General features: G+C 33.0%; 2 protein-coding genes and 1 long non-coding RNA gene across 5 annotated transcripts in view; all 3 read right to left on the bottom strand.

The window, feature by feature from the left end:
• Positions 1 to 8941, bottom strand: part of LOC130999704 (probable disease resistance protein At1g58602) — a 40127-nt gene extending 31186 nt beyond the window's left edge. The window contains exons 1-5 of one of the 3 annotated variants that reach the window (XR_009093570.1): positions 7589 to 8941; positions 5674 to 7435; positions 5522 to 5593; positions 4806 to 4962; positions 4401 to 4692 (exon numbers count right to left, since the gene is read on the bottom strand). Coding sequence is in view for 1 of the 3 variants with exons in the window: in XM_057925323.1 (XP_057781306.1) it covers positions 5694 to 7435; positions 7589 to 8636 (2790 nt within the window). In the remaining 2 variants the exon portion in view is untranslated. Of the gene's footprint in view, positions 1 to 4400; positions 4693 to 4805; positions 4963 to 5521; positions 5594 to 5673; positions 7436 to 7588 lie in introns of those variants that run through there. The other 2 variants (XR_009093569.1, XM_057925323.1) reach the window with 2 other exon arrangements.
• Positions 446 to 2999, bottom strand: LOC130999711 (6,7,8-trihydroxycoumarin synthase-like). Its single transcript, XM_057925333.1, has 2 exons — positions 1905 to 2999; positions 446 to 1115 (listed from the first exon to the last, which is right to left on the bottom strand). Exons 1-2 carry the CDS (start codon positions 2973 to 2975, stop codon positions 498 to 500), a joined length of 1689 nt encoding a protein of 562 aa, XP_057781316.1. The 5' UTR covers positions 2976 to 2999; the 3' UTR covers positions 446 to 497.
• A 6787-nt stretch (positions 8942 to 15728) lies between the features above and the next one.
• On the bottom strand, positions 15729 to 16502 carry LOC130999716 (uncharacterized). Its single transcript, XR_009093572.1, has 2 exons — positions 16127 to 16502; positions 15729 to 16050 (listed from the first exon to the last, which is right to left on the bottom strand). It is a non-coding gene; the product is annotated as an uncharacterized LOC130999716 (long non-coding RNA).
• Positions 16503 to 17742: the final 1240 nt, after the last annotated feature.

Here is a 17742-nt window from a genome sequence, read left to right as displayed (position 1 = left end):
AGAAAGAATCATATGATATCCAAACATAGGTAGTATATATGTATACACAAGAAATGCATGCTATTAAACATAATAATGCATATGTTGAACTAAAAAAAAGCTATCATTATTTTTTTTTTAATTTTTTTTTTTTGCAAAATTCTCGCTTAATTATAATCCTCAATATTATCAATATTGTCATTAATGGGCCCGCCACTTAACCACATTAATCAATTTAAAACTACCATAAAAGTTGTGCTTTAATTCCACTCACAACACACTAAATCAATTTATCAAAACTCGTATAATTCTCAAATGTGTATGCATTTTGTGGACGAATCGAACTATATTTTTATTTTTACAATGAATAATTATAAAATAGTGAAATGTGACACAATAAAATATGGGACATGAGATCTCATTTGTAACATCATACATGACGTAAGCACCCTAGTGAGATGAATCCTCATCTCAAAATCAACAATATTACTTGTTCATGCTAAGTGTGCAGGATTACATTATTCCGAACTAAACATCATATAATTTTTAGGCACAACAAGAAGCGGAGTTTTCTTCTGCATGGCGAGGCCAGGCGAAGGAGTCGTATCCACGTCGTCTGTCTGAACTCCGATGGGCAATCCCCAGTCGAAACTATAAAGTAGATTTGCAAGTGTGAGCTCCACATTCAGAAGCCCCATAGCCATTCCGGGGCAAATTCTTCGCCCCGCTCCAAACGGAAGAAACTCAAAATCTTTCCCTTTTACACTGTTCAAGAACCTCTCAGGCACGAACTCATCTGGATTCTCCCAGTACTCGGGATCTCTTGCAATTGCCCACGCGTTCACAAAAACCATTGTTTTTGGTTGAATTTGGTAGCCCTCTAGGGTGCATCTCTCTATTGTTTCTCTAGGTATAAGCAGTGGACCAGGAGGATACAACCTCATGCTTTCATTTACTACTGCTCTTAGATATGGAAGTTTAGGCAAATCATCTTCATCTACTTTGCCCTTTTCTCCTACTAAACTTCTGATTTCATTTTGCAATTTCTGCTTAATATTGTTGGGTGATTTCATTAGAGCTGTCATCGTCCAAATAATTGCGGATGAACTTGTTTCTGCTCCAGCTATAAATATATCCTACAAAGAGATGGTCAAACCAAATTATTATTTCTACGAGTGTCAAAGCTCACAAATTTTTCACTATAAGGTTTAATATAAAATAAGAATTAATATAGTGTATGTCTCAAAAATAAAAAGAATTGATATAGAGTTTAAAAAGAAATTTACAAGTTAATTAAAATTTTGGTGTATAGTAATAAAACTACATTGAAGCATGCATGCATGCATTTACTCGTAGTACTCCTCATGCTTTGAAATACTTGATTCCTAATTACTAGCAACCACAAAAAATAATAAAAAAAAAAAAAATAGCAACCACAAAAATTTCTCTCTCTCTCCAAATAAAATACAATATTAACTAGAAATATGTGCTAAAGCTTGCTAGAAACAAACAATATCTACGTAATATACTCTTTTCGTCTTACAAAAATATGAATCAGGATCTGATTCGTGTTGGATTTTAATTAATTAAATTATAATAAAAGAAACCAATTCGAAGTCTGGGCAGAATCAGGATCTGAAAAAATCAAAATCCAGATTCGAATTCCAAACTTTTGAAAATCCAAATCCTAAAAGCTAGATTTTTTTAAAAAAATTAAAAGAGAATTAATAATGATTCTCCCTTTACTACATCATCAATTCATCACACAATATCTCCTATATTGCATTTATGGATCATCTCCACATTAATAAAAATAAAAAAATTAACAAATTTTGTTAATGAAAATTCAAGAAAGTGGTAAAAAAATTCACATGTAGAAACTAATAATAATAAAAATCTATGAGCAAAATTAAATTCAATCATACCATTAGTATGGCTTTAATGTTATCCCATCCAAAATCAATGGAAGGAATCTTGTGTTGCATTTTGAGCTGAATCAACACATCAAGAACATCACCATCCTCTTCCTCCACCTCCTTCACTCTTTTCCGATCAAGATGCTCGTCGATGAGCTCCTGATAAAACGAATCCATCTTCTTCACCGCGGAATCGAGCCTTCCGATCATTCCGGTGAGCTTATCCACCCAGCCGAAGGCCGGAAAGTAATCCGACACGTAGAAAGCCACGGCCACGGCCTGAACTTCTTCTAGAAGCTCATCGAACCTTCTAGGACATTCCTTGCCGAAGGCAATCTTGCATATCAAGTTAATGCCGAGTGAGATAGCCATTTCACTCATATTCACAGCTCGATTTTCATCGGAAGCTTCCCGAATCTTCGAGATCATACGAGAGATCTCGTCTTCGCGGATGGGGCGGAAGGATTGGACTTTTTTAGGGCTTAGGAGATGAATGGTTGTGATTTTTCTCATCTCCTTGCAATACTCATTGTATGGTGAGAAGATTATGTCGGAGTTGTTGTAGGAAAGTTTTTGTTGGCCTAAAGATTTTGGTCGGCTGCAAAATGTTGAATCTTGATTTTTCAAAACTTCTTTGGCTAATTTTGGTGAGGAAACTACTAGGAGAGGAATTGGACCTAATTTCATGTGGATAATGGGACCATATTTTTTGGTGAGTTGGTGGAGGTAGAGGTGAAGGTTTGGGGCGGCGGCGAGGTGGTGGAGGTTTCCGATCAACGGCAGGGGCGGCGGGCCCGGTGGGAGATGAGGGGTTTTTGGTGGGGTTTTGGTTTTGTGGAGAAGATAAAAGATCAAGATTATTGGGAGAGTTATTGAGAATAGGAGTATCATTGTGATTTGTTCTTCTTTCAACAAATCGCGCAAGGTTTCTAGAGCCATCGATACCACTGCTTCTGCCATTGCAACAATTTGAGGGAATTCAAGCTCAGATTTCTTTGGCTTAATTGATTGGTGGAACAGTGTTGATTTGGTAGTGGTGAGAGTGAAGGAAATTAGTGAAGGAGAAAGGATAAGGAGCATGTGGTCGTAATTGTGGGGATGGTGGGTACAACTACCCTTCCAAATGGGATCATCTGTCCCAAAATATAGTGTGTATCACGTGTGCCACTGTTTATTTCTTTATATTTTTAAATTATTTTTTATTCAATTTTAATTTATTATGGTTTTATATAATATAAAGATAATTAACAAGGGTTCATTCATCCATTTAGGGTTTATAATTATTTTTTTATATTTATTTGAATTAATAATAGATTATTTGGGTTCATTAATTCAAAGTTAGGGTATATAATTTTTTAAATTTTAATTTTTCAATGATAAATACTAATTAGAGTTTATAATATAATAATAATTTTTATTTTTATAAAAAATAATTTATAAAATGGATCATCAATATTCTCGACATCGTCTTCCTCGACTATATTTAATTTCTCGATATCATCATATTATGTGATTTTTTTTCAAATGGATTAAATTTGCATAAGCTAAGTTAATCAAATTGGGGCTTTTGAGTTTGATTTTGTAACATGAAATTAAAGTGGTGTTAAGCCTTGTAATTTGTGGGCTGAATTTATGTTTGTTGGATCTCTTAATTAAAGAATGGGTCCATTTTAGAGGGAGTGGAAGAGAGGGAATGAAATTGGGCTGGACTCATCTTTGCAATTGGGCTGATAAATGAAAGTATGAATAATTCTGTTCATAGCACCTATTTTACGTAGGGTGCGTTTATTTTGGTTGTAAAATTTTCATTGGAAAATGATGGATAAAAAAAGATGAGAAAATATTATATTTTTCTCTTTTTTTTATTATATGTTTACTAGAGATGAAAAGATTAGAAAATGTTAAAAAATATTTTCACACCCCTACCATAGGATAATAATCAAATATTAAAGAGAAAATGGGTGAAAATGAATTGCTCGAAAAAATATTTCACCCTCCTCGGAAAAAATTTCCACCATACTAAACATGTGAAAATGGTAAAAAATGAGTGAAAATATATTTTCTCTCTCATTTTCCATCAATGTAAACGCAGCTTTAGTACTATGTTTACAGAAGTATATTTTCTGGGATGTGTCATATAAACATCGAGTACTGATAAGTGATACAATATTTGGGGCATTTTCGTTAATCTTTTGGACCTTAACTCTCTCATTCCATTGCTCAAATAATGGTGAAGGTATATGCTGAATTGGCATTATTAAGAATTTTATGTTTCGTTTTACTATCAGTCTTGACAAACACTTAATTTGTTGACATGGAAAATTGAGTCTATTTCCCTTGTTTTTTTTCCTGTCTAAAATTAATAGATTGAGTTGAAAATTTTGAAACGTTAATTACAAACAATTAATTGAATTCAAACACAACAGGAATTTGAATACAATTCCCTATATGTTGACCGGAAAAGAGTCCAACTAAAGCAGCTTCAAATCCTTCAAAAATCAACAATTCAAGAACAGAATTATATAGCTTAAATCTTCAGAGTCGAATCTCACCAAAACAGCTACATATGGAACTAAGCAAATTGTGCAGAATCATCAAAATCAAACAGATTAATTAATAATACATGCAATGAAATATGGGCGCCACTATGATGTCAGGCTTGGAGCTGCCCACAAAAGAAATATATACACATTTATTTCAAAATAAGTGATTAAAGCGAAACAAGGTTGCAGAGAAAAGAGTGCAAATAATTAAAGAGAAACGAAACAAGACTGTAGCTCCAAGGGAGGAAAGTACCCTGCAACCAAGAGAAAGATGATGCAAGCTTTAGAATGGGTCGAGCTTTATTAAAACCTTATCGAGCTTTATTAAAGAATTGGGAATTGAGAATGAGATTGGTGCAAGCATTACCCGGGTGGAAACTAGACTAGTCATTAGTGAAGGATGATAATTGAAGGGACATGGGTGACTTTGTGGAAATCCTCTCCCGATGCTGATACCCTCTTTCCCAATTCCGCCATTCCATAGATTTTCAGTTTCCGAAGAGTAGAAATGCCGCTCAATCCATCTGGAAGCATCTCCAGATGAGAACACTCATGTATTTGTAAAAATTCATGCAATTAAACGCAATTACTTAAATAAACGGAAAAGAGGCCAACTAAAGCAGCTGGTGCAGCTTAATTTCCTTCAACAGTATCTTCAACCTAAGCCAATTTTTCTAATTTTGCTTGCTTAGTACAGTATATTCGTATAGTTATATTAAGCAACACAGTTTCAATTTATTGGATTCTAAACAACCAAGCAACAAAAATCACAATACAAGAACACAAATAAAGCTTAAATCTGCAGAAATTAATTACAAGCAAAGGCTCATGGGCCGAATCTTACCAAAATAACTCCATGTGGAACTAAGCAAGTCTAGAATAAATTCTCCAGATTAATAATACAAGGAATGGAATATATATGGCCACCACGCCCATGCCATGTACAAAAGAAATATACACATTTATTTGAAAGAAAGTGATTAAAGCGAGATAAGGTTGCGAGAAAAGAATGCAAATAATTAAAGAGAAACACTTGGGACATGGAACAACAAGACTGTAGCTTCAAGGGGGAGAGAAAAGTACCCGGCAACCAAAACCAAGACGATACAAGTTTAGAATGCGTCGAGCTTTATAGTTAAAACCTTATCGAGATACCTATCTTTGAGAGAAAAACTAAAATTGAAGCAACAGAATTGGGAATTGGGAATTGAGAATGAGATTGGTGCAAGCATTACCTGGGTGGAGACTAGACTAGTTAGTCAAGGATGATAATTGAAGGGACATGGCTGACTTTGTGGAAATCCTCTCCTGATGCCGATACCCTCTTCCCCATTTCCGCCATTCCAGCAATCTCCAGTTTCCGTAGAGTAGAAAGGCCACTCAAACCATGTGGAAGCATCTTCAGACTGGAACAATCATCGATCTCCAATTCAGAGAGAAGGGGCATGGCTCCTGCCTCCACTCTCCACTCCCTCAACTTTGATAACTGTGTTAGGTAAAGGCACTTGAGGCGAGGAAAACTGTTTGATGGACACGTCATCTCCTCCCCCACAAATGATTTCCTCCATAAATGCAAATATATCAAGCAAGGAAGCTTCCCCAGTATCCCCATTGGATCATCCTCTATCTCACATTCTGACAGCACCAAACTTATAAGTTTTGAACTGATGAAGTCACTCCCGCACTCTGCTAGCGCCTTCCCTAACTTAACTTCAATCCACAACTCATGAAGATTGGGACATGTGATTACCTTCTTCAGTGTTAACACTCCATTATTTGTTCCTAACTCGCAACCCTTCTTGATTTCAACCCTACAAAACAGTAACTTTTCCATGAGAGCAATGGCGTCCATGTTGGCTGACAAGCTTTCGTTGTCGTATATTTTTGTTGAGAAAGTTCGCAGATTCTTCATTCCGCTCACACATTTTAAATCATGCACTCTACTATCCAAATAACACAGGGTCTCCAACTCAAGCACTCCCTCGTCCAATGTCAATCGATAACTTCCAATACTTTCCTCATCATAATTGGGAAGAACCAAGTGCTTTAAACGTACCATCTCCTTAAAAACATTTGGAACTCCAACATTTCTCGAATCAGTTAATTGAAGGGTATACATGTATACCAAATTCCTTATGGCCGGCGGTAGCGTATCAAATTCACATCTTTCTAAACGCAAACGTCTGAGGTGAACAAGACTAGCGATTCCTTTCGATAACTTTCTTCCTTCAAATTTGAATCCCACCATAACTAGATCTCTCAGCAATTTGAATTTCTGAAAATCAACGATACCTTGCGGGGGAAACTCAACAATAACACCCGAATCTATGTGATTGAACATTTGAAGAGACCTTAAATGTTCGCTACTATCTTCTCCCCAAGTGACTGTAAGTTCGTCAGGTTCCACTTGAACTTCTTTCCTGAAATATATAGCCAAATGCCGTATTTTCCTATGCGAGGAAGCTTTCCCACTTTGATACTCCAAACTCTGCACACCAAAATCCTCACTTCTCCCCAATTTCAAACACAGTTCTCTTACTACATCATGAAGTTTGCAGCTGAAATATCTTCTTCCAGGTGCGACACCATCGAGAATTTCAACTTGGACGATGGACCTGGAGGCCAACTCACCCAAGTAGAACTCTGCAATTTCCATCAAAGTTTTGTCCTTATCTCCAATTTTCTCATATGAAATCATGCCTTGTGCTATCCACATCCTATATAGATCGCGAGCATATATATCTTCATCCTCTTGAAATATACCCATATAGAGAAAGCATGACTTCAAATAATAGGGTAGACTTTCATAGCTTAAATTTAGCACTCCATCAATCTCCTTTTCATCTCTATATATGAATTCTTTGACTAACTTCCACTCCATCATCGAATTTGTCTTTCTCAAGACCCCACCGAGTAAACAAATTCCCAACGGCAAATACCCACATTTCTTCACCATTTCTTTCCCAATTTTCTCAACATTTTCTTCCAATGCAAACTCTGCATTGAAAAACAAATGACAATTACTTGAATAGTAACTTTATAACTTAATCATATCCTCTCATCTAATTTGGAACCGATGATGCAAAAAAGAAACTACAAGCAGGTAAATCTAGAATATTATTTGTAGACTAGAAGTCAAATCCAACTAACCTGGAATGTTGGTGTGCGGAAATGCTTTCTTCTTGAGTAGTTCCAAAGCATCTTCCTCTTTAAGAAGCCCAAGTATGACAGGGCATCCAATCTCCGCGACTTCCCGTTCGCGCGTGGTGATCAAGATTTTGCTCTGCAAATCTTGGACAAGGAAGGGATGCTTGAAGCCATCCCAATGAGAAGTTTCCCAAAGATCGTCAAAAACAATGAGGCATCGCTTCTCTTTTTGTATCTTGCATAGTCGCTCCTTCAGCTCCCACTCGCTCAGATTTGCAACAACGTCCTCTCTTATTTTTGGCCCATCCTTCGTGTTTTGATGCTCTAGCTGCTTGAGAATATCCTTCCAAACAGATTGAAAACTTGGACATTGCTGACTAATGCAAAGCCACGCGGAAAGATCAAACTTGGTCTTGGTCTCGTTGTAGAGCTTTTTGGCAATGGTGGTCTTGCCTGATCCCCCCATTCCCCACACTGAAATAACTCGATGCTTTTCGTCTTCCACTAGGAGATGAAGAAGCTGCTTGAGCTCGTCCTTCATCCCCACAAAACAGTCTCCGATCTCGAATTCGGGGAAACTCTTCCTTGCCCTGTTGTTGGCGGACGAGCTTTCCCCTTCATCTGTATTGTTGATGATGCTCTTCTTTATGCCACTTTCTAACATTTCCTTGTTTATCCTTTCAAGTCGGGATTTGATTGGTGAAATCTCCGAGCCTAATTGGTGGATCGACTTGTATTCTTCCAAACTACAACTACATCTGCGGAGGAGCTGTTTGAGGCCTCGTTTTCTCCTTGAAGTCACTTGATAAGCTGCGTGTCTTTCAATGGCAGCTTCGGCTCTGTACACAAGATCTTTGATCTCTGAGATCCAATTGAAAATGGTTTCATTTTCATGTCGTCTTCTATCGGCATCTTTGAGGAGACACTTCATCTCTTTGAGCTGGAACTCGAGCTCCTTCACTTCATCGCCCACACCATATAAAAACTTTGCCTCTTCCAACAACAAATCGCGCAGAGTTTCTAGAGCAGTCGACACCACTGCTTCTGCCATCGCAACAATTCCAAACTCGAATTTCTTTGGTCAAATTGATTTACTATTGGTGAGAGTATATATAGAGAGGAATAAGGATGAGGAACTCGTTGTGGTGAATACAAATTCTTCAATGGAGATTGCAAAGAATTTTTATTCCGGAACAGAGAAATTAGGACTTGGAGAGTTGTATGAGAAAAGAGTGAAAGTAGTTTAGCTTCTGAGAAAGCACCAACTCATTATTGTGTTTCTACCTTGTCTTCTTCTTCTTCTTCATTCAATGATTCTTAGTTGCTTTTCAATGAAAAGTAGTTAAAGTTCAAACTAAGAAATCAATATTTATCGCTTTAGTTGCTTTTCAGTGTCCTTTTGATTTAATAGTATTTGTGCTCTTTACCTTTATTAGTGGAGTGGTTGCACTACTTTTGATTTTAATAGTATTTGTGCTCCTTACCTTTAGTAAGATGACAATAAAAATAGAATTACAAAACATATATTGTTAATATACGTGGGTTAATAGTCCCTGAATACACAAAGTTTACCAAATTCTAAAATTGCACGCTATTTTTAAAATATGTTTCATAATATATCACATTTACTTATTTTCTGCACGATGAGTGTTTTCCCTAAATGCGAAATTGACGTGGCATCAGTTGGAGCATCAGTTGCTGCATTTCTTGGTTTGCTTGCCTGCTTTTGGTTCTCTAGTAAAGGTTGAGTTTTTGTTTCAATTATATTTTTGTCCAAATTCATTGTATTGCAATGTTAAGTTGCTTTACTTGGAATTATGCCTCATTATCTTAAAACCTTATTACTTAATATTGGGGTTATATTAATAGAGCAACAAGATCAATGAGATAAGTTCCCGTGACAATGGAAGAAGCCGGCCCTTGGATGGGATGATGAGTTTTGGTAATCCTTTTGAACCAGTGATGTATTTTCAATTACATACATTTGTATTCTTCAGTAAAATCGCTGGCCCACTCCGGCGACGTCAGTAGATAAAACGATGAACTATTTGTCAGGAAGGCCATCAATGATCACCGACGACAACAAAAATTCGTTGGTAAATTTTTTACTGATTATGTGGACACTGACCTCACCGTCGGTGTTCTGTCATATCTCACTTTGTCGATCGATCGATTTTCACCGCGCATCGTCGGTGTAGTATATTAAATTTTTTTAATTAGCATTTGGTTTATTTAATTCTATAACTACAGTAAACATCTTTAAAATTTATCGATATATTAATAAATTATTAATTTATAGATAAAATTCTAAGGTCCCGAAGTTATTAATTTATAGAAGTTTTATTATAAATTTTTTAAAGATCCGGCGATCATACTGAATTTTCAAACATATACATATTAAGGTATGATAACAACATATACTCCCTTCGTCCTCATAAAATGTATCCAATTTGTCATTTTCGTTCGTCCTCATAAAATGTATCCGGTCTATTTTTGGTAAGTTTTCTACTTACATTAAAGTGGGACCCTTACAGTCCACTCACAAGTCACAGCACATTCAACTAATTTATTAAAATCCGTATCATTTAGAGAGGAATACTTTTTATATGGTTGGAGGAAGTACTTAATTTGATTGGGCTTTTGAGTTGGATTTTATAACATGGAATTGAAGTACTGTTGGGCCTCATAATTTGTGGGTTTAATTTATGTTTATTGGATCTTTTAATTAAGGCGTGGATCCATTTATTTCATTAGTGGATCTTTGCAATTGGGCTGATATATAGTCGGGCTTCGTTAATAATTACTTGATCACTTATTTATAGTAAGAAAGAGTTTTCAAAGTAAAGAAAACGGTTGAGCTAAATATTCACCAATCATGATTTTAAATCCATCAAATCAAAGCACAACACTACCATTAGTATTAGTATATTCATGCTAACCAACATGAATATTCCTCAATATAATATTTAGACTTTGAGTTAAGAATTACATATATTCATATTAAGCAACCCAATTTTCAATTTATTGGATGCTAAACATTATCAATACATATTTTTTTTTTCTAAATTTCTGAACTCTTAAAAATAGTTGTTTTTAAATATTCCTCAATATAATATTTAAACTTTTATTTGTTGCACATAATAAATCAATATTAAATTAGAATTCTGCCAAAAATAAATTATAAAGACACTAGTCCATAAAAAAGTGGAAAAGGCCCCCCACAATTTAAAAAAAGTTGAGATAGTTAATAAGTTTGTATGGGTACATTATATTAGTGACAATATGTATAAATAAATGGGGAATTTAAGAGTGATGGTTAGTGAGATTATTATCAAAAATTGAGTAGAAAGATGTTATGCGAATAGACGAAAAAGAAAAAAAAAATGAAGTTATTTAATGGGCGGAGGGAGTACTTAATATACATGTCGGATGATTCAACACAATCAAGAAAAACTTTACAAGATTAAAAAACTTCCACCTTCTCCTTTCTCGATGCAACACAAGCATTGTCTGTTGTTCATGATTTGCATTACCTATATTATCAACATATCTAAGAATTTTTGGAAGATCATAGGAATGTATATTTTTTTCTCATGCTTTCTAAGATAGTAGTAATAAACTTTTTCAAAGTTTTGTAAACTCACAATTCAATTGAAGTACTTAGTTTTGAAATCTTTAGACAACGCATCAAAGTAGGGATCCTAAAAGATTCTCACATTTGTTGGGACACTATATACCAAGATTATACTAGCAAATAACCTCTGCAATTTATTTGGCATTTAAAATGTTATTACTTCATTAATAGACTCAATATTTCTTGAGTCGGGGGTGGAATAAAACTGTGCAGAATCATCAAAATCAAACAGATCATGGCTGACAAGCTTTCGTTGTCGTGTATTTTTGTTTAGAAATTTCTCAGATTCTTCATTTTGTTCATACATTTTAATTCATGCACTCTACTATCCAACCCCAACAGACTCTCCAACTCAACCACTCCCTTGTCCAATGTTAATCGTTAACTTCCAATTTTTTTCTCATCATAATTGGGAAGAGCCAAGTGTTTTAAACGTAGCATCTCCTTAAAAACGTTAGGAACTTCAATATTTCTCGAACAACTTAAATGAAGGGTATCCATGGACCATGTATACCAAATTCCTTATGGACGACGGTAGCTTATCAAATTCACATCTTGCTAAACGCAAACATCTAAGGTGAACAAGATTAGTGATTCCTTTCGGTAACTTCCTTCCTGAAAATTTGAATCCTTCCATAACTAGATCTCTAAGTAATTTGAATTTCTGAAAATCAAAGATACTTTGCAGGGGAAACTCAACAGCAACACGCAAACTGAAGTGATTGAATATTTGAAGAGACCTTAGTGTTTGCTAGCATCTTCTCCAAGCCCGTCAGGTTCCAGTTCGACTTCTCTTCTGAAATGGATAGCCAAATGTCGTATTTTCATATGTTAGGAAGCTTCACTTAAATTTAGGGTAGACTTTCATATATAGCTTAAATTTAGCACTCCATCAATCTCACTTTCATCTCTATATATGTGTTTTTTGATATCCTTATTTACCAACTCCCATTCCATCATCGAATTTTTCTTCCTCAAGACCCCACCGAGTAAACAAATTGTTAACGGCAAATACCCACATTTCTGCACCATTTCTTTCCCAATTTTCTCAAAAAACTTTTGCCTCTTCCAACAACAAATCACGCAAGGTTTCTAGAGCAGTCGACACCACTGCTTCTGCCATTGCAATGATTTGGGGGAAGCTCAGATATCTTTGGTCTAATTGATTGGTGGAACACTCTTGATTTGCTAATTTGGTGGTGAGAGGGAAGTTAATTAGAAAAGATAAAGAAGTTGTGGAGCTGCTGCCTTCGCCAGTAGTCAATAGTCAATACATGTTAAATATGTGTAAATAGTTAGAAAAATCACAAGCATATATATTAAACTGAATCTCTCACCAACACACAACAACTCACTTGATGTTAAAATGGATCATCAATATTCTCGACTATATTTAATTTCTCGACATCATGATATTATGCGATTTTTTTTTCAAATTGGTTAAATTTGCATACGAGTTAATCAGATTGGGCTTTTGATTTCGGTTTTATAACATGAAATTGATGTTCTGTTGGGCCTGATAGTTTACGGGCTGAATTTCTGTTTGTTGGGTCTTTTAATTAAGGTATGGATCCATTTCTTTCAAAGTGGATCGAAGATGAAAGAGATAAGGTTTCAAAGAAAGAAAACAGAGAAAGAAATTGGGTTGGGCTCATATTTGTAATTGGGCTGATAAGTGGTTGGGCTTCAACCACGAGAACACGACGAATCGAAATAGAAACAAAATGGAAATCACACGCACTCGAAATTACGTGGTTCGATCCATAATGGATCTTCGTACATAGGGGTGTTCGCTGTTTGGTTTGATGCGGTTTGGCATCAAAACCAAACCAATTAAACCATAAAATACAGTTTTATAATATTTTGAAACCAAACCAAACCGTATTAATATAAAAACCAAACCAAACCAAACTGTATTAATGCAGTTTGATGCGGTTTGGTTTGCGATTTATTTATATTTTTTATTTTTCTATTTTAGAGTAATAAAAAATCAAACATCTAAGGTCTTCAAAATTAATAAAAATAAAATAACATTGAAGAAAATGATAAAAAAAAAAAGTTAGTACATACTAAAAAGACATTTAATATGCATCAAAACTAAATCTTAAGCATGTCTTTTCTCCATATTATTCATGTTTATCGAGATTCTAGCATCCATCTAAACAAATAAATTAGGGGTTAAGAATTAAGTTTAAGAAAAGTAAGCTTATTGTGTGATGATATGTAATTAAAGACTTTAACGGATAGGAATATTATATAATTTTATTAAACTTTCAAAATGAGGAAGACCCTCCACAAAAGCGGGAGGTTCATTTATCCCAAACTTTCACATTAGAAAGATCACAAGCATATATATTAAACTGAATCTGTAACACCCGGCATTTTCACTAGTATGCATCATTAATTTATTTTTATTTTCTATTATCTAAAAGAAGAAAGAGAAGTAGAATCACTGAGATGAGATATTATTATAATACCTTGAGCTTTTAATTCAGTGATTGCATAATTTGAATAATTAAGTATTCTTGCATTCTTTATTATTTTCATTCTTGGAAGCAAGTTTATAATTCCTAGTTAAAGGAATTATTTTATTATTTTCAGAGATGAGATTGGTGATAAATACGAAATATTAATAGTCGACTTATTGTTCGATTAATTGTAGTGACAGATGTTATTTAATTATTGAGTATTTCTTACTAATGAGTCTATTGATTTAGTAATCAAGATCAACTACTAAATCAATAGTGGGAATAGTATGTGAATATTTGTTTATTTTTAGAGTATGAGATTTATTATTATTTCATTATAGATTTTTTCCACTATTAAATTTTTTAATTTAGAATTCCATTATATATATATATATATATATATATATATATATATATATATATAGGGAAGGGATCAAAAAAGAATGCTAAATGTAGAGAGAATGAAGAATACATCAGAGGCGTCAATTTTGTTGAATCCAGCGGTGGAGATAAATTGCAATTTAATATGCTGTAAGATTTAAAAAGGTTATAATTGTAATCTCAATTAATCTTGTAACCGAAAATATCTATATTATTTATGGCAAGATTTAATATATCCCTATAATTTAGTCAATGTTTCGTGCATGGACTCAGCCGCAAGATTTGATGAATCCCTAAATGAGAATTTGCAGCCAATTTATATGTGTATAATAGCTATAATAGGTTTATTTGTTACTAATTTTTCGCTTAAACATTTGTTTAATTCTATAAAACAATGTTTTTTTTATTTTTCTTTGAATAATTTTAATGTGTAATCACAAATTGAATAGATAATAAAATCTTCACCTAATTGATATTTTTATTAATCCATTAATTAATTACGCATGCAGAATTTAAGTCTTAAATAAAATTAGTAATTCATATAGCATTTTTGCGAATAATTATATTGTATTTGAATATTGTTCAAATAGTACCTAAATAAGAATTATATTTTTGCGAATAAAGATATTAATTTGTTGAATAACTTTCTTTGTGCGATAAATAATAATTATATTGTATTTGAATATTTTTCTAAATGTACCTAAATACAAATTATCTTTTTGCGAATAAGGATAGTAATTTGCTGAATAACTTTCTTAGTACGATAAACGATAATTATATTCCATGGATGACATTTCATGAATTTTATTTATTTTTTATGGAAGGGATTATACATGCTTAGCTGTACTCAATTAAATATTTTGTAATTAACGCATGTATTTGACAAGAGTTTACTTATTAGATTTGTTTTCCAGAAATTTGCTTTATCATTTAGAGTCTTTATACTTTAGAATGCTAACTTGTTTTCGAATAAAAATCATATTTATCTGAATAAGGATAATAGTTTGCTGAATAATTTATATGATACTCATAAATTGTGAATAAGAAAACTATTTTGTTGAATAAAGTAGCATTTTTCATTAATAATTGTATCTGAATTTTGTTCAATATTTATCGAATAAAAATCATATTTATGTGAATAAGGAATAAAGTTTGCTGAATAATTTATATGATACTCATAAATTTATATGTCCATTCAACAGAGTTTGTATTTCATATTTTGTAACATATTTAGTAGTATATTTTTCACTTTATTCTCAAACATTAAAAGTTTATTCAGTTTATAAATATCATATGTTAATACAGATGCATTCAGTAAGATTAATAATATAAAATGAAATAATATCTTGATAATAATATATATATATTTTTTTGGTGCAAAATGATTTATAATAAATTTTGCAAATACAATTATATATTATACTGAATAAATATATAAATTTAACAAATAAACTACAATATATACTGAATAACACATAAGCTAATTGTATTATTCACTAAAATTATAGTGAATAATATTGAAAATTCATCAAATACCACTGTGTTATTAATTGAATAAGTAAAACAAGAAACTGAATAAATTAACTAATACAATGAATACAGTATAGCTATGTATATTAGAGTGAACATGTCACTATAAGATGCCGAATAAAAATACAAATTTTCTGAATAAAAAATAAATATTATACAAATCCAATACTTCATATTAACATAATACAATTCATCCCCTCTTCGGTAGGAGCAAATTCCATATGAATACACAATAACAGAAAATGCAGAATGAAGATCCTCTGCAAACAAATGAATTACAGAAAAATGATAAATCCTTGAACATTGAAAGAAAAATACTAGAACCAACGAAATTAGAAACAAATAGAAGGAGAAATTCAAACTAAGAAAATGGCAAACCATGCACAAATCTACGAACGATTTCCATAGAATCAACTAATTACTGTAGCAGATCTTGGTGTCGGCTTTCTGCTCTGTCCAATCGAAAAAATAGTTCGAATAGCGGCTAAAAAACGTTGAAGAACAAACTGAGTCAACTAATTACTGTACCAGATCCACGCCGCCAACAAGCTGGCGTTGCGCCATGGCTGCGTCGGATTTTTTGAGATGTGCGAGCAGACCCCGACCTCCTTCACCTGCAAGGCCGAAGACGCCTCCCTCCGTGCCGACTGTGGCCATGGTCCTCTTCTACGACTCAGGCGTCAAGTTCTCGCCGTCCACCGAAGAAGAAATAGAATGATAGATTAGAGAGAGAGAGAAAGAGTCGGCAATGGGGGAGTGAAAGTGGGTGAATGAGGAGTTTTTTTAGGTATACCATTTTTCAACTATTGCCAATTTACTTGAATACCCTTAATTGGAAATAAAATGTAATTCGGATTTTGATAAATACATTTAAGATTTAGATATTGATTTTGTTTAAACCGTCTGATTGAGGGGATTTAATGGTGTAGATTAATTCTTTATTCTCTACACTTAAGGGATTCTATATACTAATATCTCTCTTTTTCCCAAATGGGCCGAGTAACAGTGGCCACCAAATTGGGTTCCTAATTACATGATAACAAATGGGTTTTATAAGATTTTTAATGCACAATTCCCAAAAACAAAAGAAGGATAACTACGCATGTTATTAGAATTGAGGAAGAAACCACTGAGATATCCAGAAGGAGTAATTATTTATAGATTTAGATCTTTTGGCTCGATTTATAATTATTACAAATATAATTTATATTTATTTTTGTTGTTCAAAGTTTGCACGATTTTTTAAGAATAACACTATTTTAAACAATATACAATGATATGCGGGCATATAATAGATCCAATTATTCAAAACATGCTTTGTCGATAAAAATTTAAATAGTTAACTAAAGATGCCACAGGGTTTGAATTCACATAAATTAATTATGTTTTTGGAGATTGCTAACATGGCCTACCTACTTTTACCAGTTTTTTTTTTACTTGTGGGAGTTGGGGAAGGGGTTTGAATTCACATAAATTTTAAAATATGATCTCTGCTTGTTTTACTGTTATGTATTACCGGTTATAGTGACATAAAATATTTAACTTTTTTTTGTTTTATTATTGAGCTCGACAAATTAATCATGTGATTTCTTTTTTTCTGGAGAGAGAAAGAACAAAATTTTAAACTCTGCCATCTCCCTCGAATTAAGGATAGATTATATTTTTAAGTACGCTTTTCGTTTGTATATAGAATAAAATACTCTAAACTAGCTAGTAGTGCTCTTGTGAACAACTAGCAATATTTCCTTAATGATAGTGTAGTGCTTTATTTTATCAATGATTTTGACATATTTTATTATTTATGAATGAACAGTACTTTATTCACTTGGTATCCTCTATTTCGATTTTTTTTTTGTGTTCCACTATTAATTTTTTAAAATTATTCTTCATTTAAAAAAAAATTACAATAAATTATGATTTTTACAATTAATATAATTAAAATTTATAGTTAAAAATAATATTTTAAAAAAAATCAATTCTTTGCAATAAAAGTTAATTAGGATTCCCTATATAATATTTATTTTATTTTATAATAAATATTATTAAATTAGTAAAACCAAAATTTGGTAAAAGTTCATGTAATTAAACGCAATTACGTTTAATTAAACGGAAAAGAGGCCAACTAAAGCAGCTGGTGCAGCTTA

The sequence above is a fragment of the Salvia miltiorrhiza genome, chromosome 8 (assembly GCF_028751815.1).
Source record: "Salvia miltiorrhiza cultivar Shanhuang (shh) chromosome 8, IMPLAD_Smil_shh, whole genome shotgun sequence".
Classification (NCBI taxonomy): Eukaryota; Viridiplantae; Streptophyta; class Magnoliopsida; order Lamiales; family Lamiaceae; genus Salvia; species Salvia miltiorrhiza.
The sequence above is the reverse complement of the archived record's forward strand: the minus strand, read 5'-3'. Positions and strand labels throughout refer to the sequence as shown.

What these genes read in the sequence shown, in the direction of transcription:
- LOC130999711 (XM_057925333.1), bottom strand. Translation starts at nt 2,975, where the DNA reads ATGCTCCTTATCCTTTCTCCTTCACTAATTTCCTTCACTCTCACCACT. An exon ending in ACATTAAAGCCATACTAATG is followed by an intron (nt 1,116 to 1,904) that starts GTATGATTGAAT and finishes ATCTCTTTGTAG; the next exon opens with GATATATTTATAGCTGGAGC.